An 8,501-nucleotide genomic window follows, 5' to 3' on the forward strand; every position below is an offset into this window, starting at 1 on the left:
ACCTTGAAATGGCGCTTGTTAGAAAACTGCAGCAAAAAAATAGCTTTGTGTGTGTTTGGCTGATTAAGTAAACGCGTACAGTATTAAGCAGCTTCGTTAATGTGTTTATGTTAAAACATAATGTGCCTATGCAGTTTGTAATTTTATTTCGCAAAAACAAATCAAAAAAAAAACCCCACTACTTCCGCAGTTTGTGACGCCCCCTGCTTTCAGCCAATCACTGCCCGCCGCTCTACGTACTGGCGTAGGAGGGCTTTGTGGGTTGTTTTGGATTCGGAGGTAGCACATGGAGGCAACGGGGGATCTCATTTGAAGTAACATCAGGACGACCCTTTTACCAAGAACGCATTATCCTCCAAATGATGTCAGCTACAGGTCAGACCAGCGGGAGCCGGGATATACCGGCAGTGAGGCGCGTCGCCGTCCTGGAGGCTGCCCACATGCCCCACGAGTACTCCACGACCCCCGGGGGGACCGTGTTCAGCACCACGCCCGGAGGTAACTCGGCCATGGGTCAAACTGGATCTTTTCAATTCAAAGGAAAACTTTTCTTTTTACAGTGTGCTGTTTGAATATTTTCTTCTTCATAGTGACGCTCACTACAAGGCTCGTGTCACTCACTTCACGAGAGAAACGCGTCGTCCAAAAAATACAAAACACATGACATGTCTTGCCACATTACACAGTGCCTCACTTTGAAAAATGTGCAGGACTCGCATGCGAACACTGACTTATTCATCGCGTCTACGCCTGCATCCCGAACTTTATTTTTAGTAACGCCGTGATTTCTTGTTGCAAATAATACTGGCCAACGATCAAACAAAAATTACATCCATATTTCTTCATATTTTAATGTCTTAGTGATAAGCAACTCAACATTAGTATTACACAACACAAAAATGGCTACAATGATTTTAAAAAATAACAAAAGTTTACTTTTAGAAATCCGTGCCTCAAATGGCATCATGATGGGCGTGCACTGCCCCCTATGGCCCGCCCGAGGAGACTGGTCCGACTTGTGGACTGGGACGGGACCACGGGGCATCCAACACAGCCAGCTTTTTGAACCGGCTGGCTTGAATTGTTTACATCCGTTCAAGTGTCATACAAGATGGCTTTTCGCTGCCAACACAACCACAGTCGGTCAGACTGGCGACGTATAAACATTTTTGGACGGAGGACGGAGTGCTCCTCCTCCCGTCCGCTTGAGGCGAAGTGAGCAAAGTGAAGGGTCTCCTCCCGCATACAAACACGGCGATCGCGCACGAGACGTGGCGCGTGGTGATATTTCACAATCGGTCGAGTGATACAGTATCAGTTTGTCTGGCTGGGAGCGTCCTTCAAGGCAGGAAAAACCCTGAATATCCAACCAAGACCTGCCACGAATGGCGAGCATCAGAGAAACTGTCATTAAAAGCCACAAATGTTCCTAACATATAATAAATAATGCGTTGCTCTGAAGCAGAGGACTTTAAAATGGACTTTTAACAGGAAAAATATTCCCCACATTACCGCCCTAGGACAATCATCTATAGGCTTCATCGTCAATCCTGTCATGTGCCCATGTTAATGATCAATAGTGTTCAGTTATTCACTACTCTGTTGCAGCCCTTTGAAAATGTGCTGCAGCAGAGCGGGGAAATATTATGACTCCTTGCACAGTATCTGAAAAAAATAAAATAAATCACAAAATCTTCTCTTCACAAAGATAATTACTTTTTATTGACACTGTCAGCAGTGAGAAAGTTGATGGCATGTCCACATATGAGAAAGTTGACGGCACGTCCACATGTCGGTAGTCAATGATACTTGTGTTGTGTAAATGTGGCAGGTGGGACAAATTTGCACTGATAAAATGCACACACAAATACAGTCGACCCACTCTGTGTGTCAAGGCATCAAAATATAGGTCAGTCAAGCACTTGCATGAAGACCAGGGGTGTCCAAATCCGGTCCTACAGAGACGCTGTCCTGCATGTTTTGGATATTTCCCTCCTCCAACACACCTGATTCAAATGATCAGGATCATTATCAGGCTTCTGAAGAGCTTGCAGATGAGCTGATCATTTGAATCAGGCGTATTGGAGAAGGAAAAGGTCTAAAACGTGCCGGATAGCTCCTCTCAAGGACCGGATTTGGACACCTGTGATGTCAAGATGAGCCTCATAGGTGAGGTGAATATAGTGCCACTTTAAACCGAAGAGTCAACAAATGCAAAATATCAGATTTGTGCCAGATAGCAGCTTGTGCTTACATGCCGGAATGCATAAGAATAGGATGCCCGCTGAGTTACATTGTGGTTGTCCATTCCATTTCTATTTGCAGTGCAACCTCCAAAGTGGAATGTCCAAAAAGAGTGTCTAGTCAGAGGTCAAAGTTATGGAAAAGCATGCCATTATTCATGCCTCCCGATTTGTACTTAAATGGGACATCCAATGTGCAACATTATGCATCCACACAATGAATATCAACAGGTTGGTGAATGGTAATTCATCAGTATGTCATTATCGATCAGCGTCAGTAAGTTACTTTGCATTTTATCTTTTTTTTGATGTCTCCACAGGAGAGTGCCGTTGATCAGTCCTATGTGAGCAAAGTAGTTGATTATCAATTAGATTCACAAATTTAATCAAGCGACGCCAGCAAATACTTTTGATCATGATAAATGGGGAAATTTGTCTCAGACATGAGTAAAACAACTGCACCCATTTTACATGTACATAGACTGTATCAAAAATGGGCACTTATATATACTGTACCTGCACATACACAATCGGCCAATCATTAAATCCACAAATAGACCCTATCGAGCAGATGCAAATGGAAATAACATGTAGCACATCACATACGAATAGTAAAAATGTCACGTTGCGAGGTGGTGGTGGACCCCAAAAAGCAGGCAGGAGGGAGGAGCAGGGTGTATTTGAAGAATTATATTAAAACAAAGAAAACTAAATCCCAAACACACAAAGTCCAAAGTATCAAACAAAAAAAACATGACTAAAGCTAAAACATAACAATGAACTAAACATGACAGAAACTAAGAGCAAACAGCAAAACACATGACAGTAGCAAGAAGCAACAATGACCCGACACTGAGTGTTCGGGCTGGGAGTACTTTTAAAGCCCTAATTAGTTATGTCCAACAGGTGTGCAGCTGCCGGGGGAGCCCTACAGTGCCACCTGTTGGTCCCTAAACCGAATCATGACAAAAAATGCCCACTTAACAAAGGTGAAAACAATCATTTTTAACTCATTCAGTCCCAAAGACGTTTTTAAACGTCTTTTCAGACTTGGTCTAGAATTGGCTGGTACTGAATGACTTAATAACCAAAACCGTTGTCAACAATATTTTTTGAAATTAAAACAACTTGGAAGTCAACCAGCCGTAATTTGTTCAGCTTTGGTACTTCCCCTGCAGTTGAAACAGTCGACCAAATAAAACGAGTATGCCTTTCTCTCTTGGTTCTGCAGGAACTCGAATCATCTACGACAGGAAGTTCCTACTTCAGTGTCGCACCTCTCCCCTGGCTTGCACGCCTCCGAAGCTCCCAGACATCCCGGGAGTCACTAGGCCCCTCAAACGGGAATCCTCCTCTGAGATCTGCCAACCGGGAATGAGTGAGAGCGGTCACACTGAGCACAGCCAACATTCAGAGGGTGCAGGTAAACATTTGTTTGGACACATTGACTTTGCGATGTAATGCAGAATTGCATGTGCAAACTCAAACGACAGCTGGTATATGATCACCCCTTTTTTTAGCTAATCACATGATGAATTTGGGGGTTTTCTGAACTGTAATCTACTGTCATGAAAATGAGATCAATATAAAACACAGTGGATCTCCCTTTCCAAAAATCAATTAATTGCATGATTTCCGAATAACACTCACTCGCAATTGGTCCTTTCTTTGGAGCCATACTGAGGGCCAATGATGTTTACGCGGCACGAGAAAAATTCCAGCTGAGCCTTCCGTAGTCATGCCAAGACTGTTTATGAACCGGGGGAAAAAAAGCGTGTGAACCTAATTTTGCTTTAAAAATTGAGTTCACAAACTGAATTGTTTGTCAGCTGGGCCGTTTGTAAACTGAGGTTCCACTCTCATGTTTTTTTGTTTTGTTTTTGTGATATGTGAGTTCTGCTTTTTGAATGGAACTTCTACGAGATTCAAATTTATTGAGATGTACCTGTACATAACACCTTGTGTACATTTTCTTCTATCCGCTCTTTTCTGCCCGTAGGAGAAGATGCCCAGTTTGACATGGACATTTGAAGAGGATCAGAACAATTCCTAGCATCTTCACCATAGTTGCGTTGTGAGTGTAGACGATTTTTTTTTAAAGTTGAATTAAAACATAGCGAGTGTGAAATCTAAAATTAGGTTCCTTCAAGAAAATTACATTTTACTAGAACCATTCAGGCCTTATTGGAAATGTTGTGGCATATTGGGTGCTGCCAAAATCCGTTTTAACTTAGCTTAATATTAATTATAATATATACTGTAATATTGTGATTCAGCAGCGGTTTTTATAATGTTCAAGTGGAATATTGCTATATATCTATATATCTATATCTATATAGCTATACACACACACACGCACACACATATAAATAAAAGACTTATTTTGATAAAAGCAGGTCAAACCCGCATTAAGACACTTGGGCACTGTTTTAAATTATGCGGAAAAAAATTCATTCGCCTCATCGAAGTTAAATGTGCAAATAACTATTTAAAAGGCTTGAATTGTGTTTTACTGCATCCTCATCAGTGTGTCGTGCTTACCTCTACACTGGTGATGACAGCATTTTAATTAACCAGAGTAGAAATAATCCTCCGGTAAATAATGACTCATGCACAATTTGTTGAAAATAAGGCATAATTTAATGTTTTTCTGTACAAGGTAAACATACAAATGGGTCGATGTGGCCCAAACGACTCCATAACTTCAAAGCGCTCACATTTACATGTCAATTACAGTATCTTTGAAAAGGCAAAATATCGCTTTCGTTTCTTATGTTTTGAACTTCAGTGCTCCACCGGGTGACCTAGCTGAGCTTTTTGCCGAGCGATATTTGGAACTGGCGCAATCTAAGCCACCTAAATCGATCGCATCATTTTCCCACTGCCATTTTCAGTCAATAGTCTGTGATTCTTAGCGCCGCTCAGTGGCAGCCGCACTCCTCCACCGCCATGTCCTGGTGGTGCCTCATGACCATCTTGCCGTTCTCGTAGTAGAGCATGGACAGCGGCGCCAAACGGGTGGGCACGCAAGACAAACACGGCACCTTGGGTGTGTGGTGCAGCCTGAGCAGACTCTGTGGAGGGAAGGAGAAGAGAAGCGTTCCGTTAGAGCGGTCATGTTCAAAGGACCGCGTGGGGAAAAGTGAGTCTTACCTGCATGTAGGCGTGGTTAGTGGGCTTGAAGCGCTCATCGACAGGTGCGGGACAGGCGCCCTCACAGCGGAAAGCGTTGTAGCGTTTGGGGTAAACCATCCACTGGCTCCAGCCCAACTTCTCGAAGTCCACCCACATGTCGACCTTCCTGCACAGAGGATCCTCTTTGTTCCCAACGCCAGCAGGTGTCGCCACCGACATCCTTCCTCTCCCCCGCTGCTGGGAGAATCTTTTGTTCCTACCGCCCTTCGTCCTAGGGCCGGCTTCCCTGTCCGGGCTCACGTACTTGGACTGAACGGCCGTGTGGATGAGAGAGGGCATCTGCTGGATGTCAGGGTTCTGCCTTGCAAAAATCACCATCATAACCCGGTTCGTTGGACGGTGCCGAATTGCCTCCAAATCCTCCTTAGCGTCCTCCGGCTGACGTGTGGACGGTCCCTGCTCTTGCCAGCGATGGAGCATGTGGGTCACGGAGAACACCTTCCAAGAGGACGATCTCATGGCGCTGGGACGGGCCCTCACGCTGCCCAGAAAGAGTTTGCCGCAAGAGCAGCTGTGATCAGAGCACGAGTGGTAGACATCTACCGAGACTCTGGGGGACTCGCTGAAGTCCGGGAGGCGAATGCGAAGCTCGGCCTGTTGGATGCGGTCGCCGGCGGACAGGGAGGATACGTCAAAGGTGACGGACCACCTTTCGCCTCTCTGCTCGCAGCCTGGAAGAGACGCAAGGACGAGTTGACATGATTACGGACAGAAAATGGTACACATTTGATTTGAAATTGGACTACAACGGGGCTGTCAAACTTTTCATTTGCAGGCCCAAGTGGATCGGTTTGATGAAACCACATGAACGTCTTCATCATTTCTTGAGTGGATAATGCGACATCAATGGGTTTTTTTTCTGCTTTTAAGGAAATAAAGTCTGTAGGCAAGTGCAACAGTTACAGTTTGAGCAATGTGAATTACTATGCTTTGAAAACACTCACAATGGCATTTGCTCTCGCTTTGGCTAACCTTGAAATCTGCTCACCAGACGTTGAGCTGAACTGTGTTTACAGAATAGCAATTCGGACAGATCCAAAGTCAAAATGTTTTGTGTGGGAACCGGAAAAATCACCTGGTCATATTACACGATTCCCCCTCAACTTTTTGTGTCAAGCGTTGATGCTTTTCTATGACATATTCCAGTTGATTATTTGGAAAATGTTCAGTATAATAATGCAAAATGGAGATTTGTCAGGGCAGATGGAAGATTTTGTCCAAAAGCACAATATTCATGATCTCGTGATACAAACACTCAAACTGAGAGTGTCATTTTAGGTGGTAAACTTGATACTTTTGGACAGAGCTGTGAATTCTGCATTACTTGCTGAAGTTATGAATCAAATGAAAACATTTGCTATCAGACTAAATGCGTTTGCTTATTTGATGGACAAAACCCTCCCTTAAAGTGAGTTCGTACGTTTGAATAAAAACTTACAAAAGTGGAGGAGAAAAAAAAAATCGAAACTTTGACCAAATGACATTGAAAATATCACCCTTTTAAAACACAACACTTACTTTTAGCGACAAGGCTTGTCACATAATCCGAGCCATGAAGTCCAGGGCTATCCTCGGCCCGGCTCTTGGCTCCGGGCAGGCTCTCGGTCAGCATGGTCCGGTAGAGTTGCATCATGAAGACGGGCAGTCCTCCGGCCTTGGTGAGTGTGGAGCGGTCGGCCGAGCCGCGCAAAAGCGCGCCCGGGTGCGTCGCGGCGACGCATAAACCCAGAAGGAGAAACGCAGCAGCTTTTGCCATAATTGCACCGTCGAAGTCTTGTCACTCCTGGCAGGTCGTTTCCAAATGTTGCATCTGAGATGCTTGCCTCGGTGTTTTATTTATACCCCCACGCCAGATGTGTGACGTCCTTTGAAGGGGTTATGATACAATACAACACAAACCAAGTCTTTGATCCACGGACGGCGCTCCGTACAGATATAGCAGGCCGTACTTGCACAAACATTTTTTTTTATGCGACATAATGCATCGAAACCACTTCGCTCTTTTGAAGTGGTCGAGGTGTGAAAAAAGAGGAGCGGGCTACAACTTGATTTTTGTTGATAAGAAGCCCTCACAATAATTTGAGTTAAGGAGATTAGGGAGACGTCTGATTAATGGGGAGGCAAATGCTAGAGTTCATCACACGCAGGCAAGTTTAGGTTTAAATACAATTATCCAATTTTATGTAATTATGAGATATTACGTGATTTGATTTTTAAAATGCTCCCCTGATATTTGGGGGGGGGGCTAGGGGTGTTATTTAGAATAATGACTGTTTAAAAATCAACGAATAACTTGTTGAACGTTTGCTTTCGGCAATATCATAGAATGAAAACAAAGAAAAATGGAATATATAGATAGATGGATCGATTACCATCGTGCAACCGTTTTATTAGAAGCAATATCGCAGAATGATGGCAAATTGCATATTAATTGTAATTGACTTAAACGCAATTATGAATACTTATTGACGTTTAAAAAATCAGCTCAGCAATATTGAACCCTTTATCTGCAATATCACCGAATGAAGAAAATAGCAATTATCCAAATAAATATTTATTTGAATTGTGATTCGTTATTTTAAAAACTCCCAAAACAAAAACATGTTCTTAATCTATTTATCATACATGTATACAGATTAAAATACTTTTAGAATTGTTTTTTTTTCCAGGGCAAATTATATTGCTGTAATTGTTGGAGCGTATTTAATATTGTATTTGTACGATTGTGCAGAATTGCAATGCATGAGTCATGGTAAGGCATTTCAGAAATCTGTATTTTATTCTCGTATGTTTTTCAGAAAACGTGAAATACATATATTGGTTAATATTTAATTCACATAAGTGTCTTGACGTGTACCAGGGATTCGTTTGGACCTGGTTTTCCAGCGCCAAATCTGCATCACAAATGACAGCAGCATCAAAGAGTTATCAATGAGCACTTGGCTCCCTTCACTTAATCAAATTGCACAATCACTCTTGAAAGGGATCCAGGGAACAACAAAGGCTCCTGAGTCCTGATTTATTGGTTTTCAATTGTTCTTGTGCTCAAAAAGTCCTTACAGA

The 8,501-nt window shown here is 43.1% G+C and overlaps 2 protein-coding genes across 2 annotated transcripts; one reads left to right on the top strand and one right to left on the bottom strand.

Annotated features, from left to right (window-relative positions):
- Positions 1–247: 247 nt before the first annotated feature.
- Positions 248–6,340, top strand: LOC147192056 (eukaryotic translation initiation factor 4E-binding protein 1-like). Its single transcript, XM_086135582.1, has 3 exons — positions 248–498; positions 3,475–3,666; positions 4,243–6,340. Exons 1-3 carry the CDS (start codon positions 360–362, stop codon positions 4,272–4,274), a joined length of 363 nt encoding a protein of 120 aa, XP_085991708.1. The 5' UTR covers positions 248–359; the 3' UTR covers positions 4,275–6,340.
- On the bottom strand, positions 5,165–7,194 carry LOC147192057 (nodal homolog 2-A-like). Its single transcript, XM_086135619.1, has 3 exons — positions 6,957–7,194; positions 5,397–6,109; positions 5,165–5,317 (listed from the first exon to the last, which is right to left on the bottom strand). The coding sequence occupies exons 1-3, from the start codon at positions 7,192–7,194 to the stop codon at positions 5,165–5,167; spliced, it is 1,104 nt and encodes a 367-aa protein (XP_085991745.1).
- Between the last annotated feature and the right edge of the window lie 1,307 nt (positions 7,195–8,501).

This window comes from Hippocampus guttulatus, chromosome 17, assembly GCF_054856545.1.
Source record: "Hippocampus guttulatus isolate MCC_2025c chromosome 17, RoL_Hgut_1.0, whole genome shotgun sequence".
NCBI classification, from domain to species: Eukaryota; Metazoa; Chordata; class Actinopteri; order Syngnathiformes; family Syngnathidae; genus Hippocampus; species Hippocampus guttulatus.

Bases quoted from the DNA above. Each gene is read 5' to 3' on its own strand.
- LOC147192056 (XM_086135582.1), top strand. From the start codon at position 360: ATGATGTCAGCTACAGGTCAGACCAGCGGGAGCCGGGATATACCGGCA. The intron at 499-3,474 runs GTAACTCGGCCA...TTGGTTCTGCAG, and splicing joins GTTCAGCACCACGCCCGGAG to GAACTCGAATCATCTACGAC. The intron at 3,667-4,242 runs GTAAACATTTGT...TTCTGCCCGTAG, and splicing joins CCAACATTCAGAGGGTGCAG to GAGAAGATGCCCAGTTTGAC.
- LOC147192057 (XM_086135619.1), bottom strand. From the start codon at position 7,194: ATGGCAAAAGCTGCTGCGTTTCTCCTTCTGGGTTTATGCGTCGCCGCG. The intron at 6,110-6,956 runs GTAAGTGTTGTG...CGTCTCTTCCAG, and splicing joins GACAAGCCTTGTCGCTAAAA to GCTGCGAGCAGAGAGGCGAA. The intron at 5,318-5,396 runs GTAAGACTCACT...TTCCCTCCACAG, and splicing joins CTAACCACGCCTACATGCAG to AGTCTGCTCAGGCTGCACCA.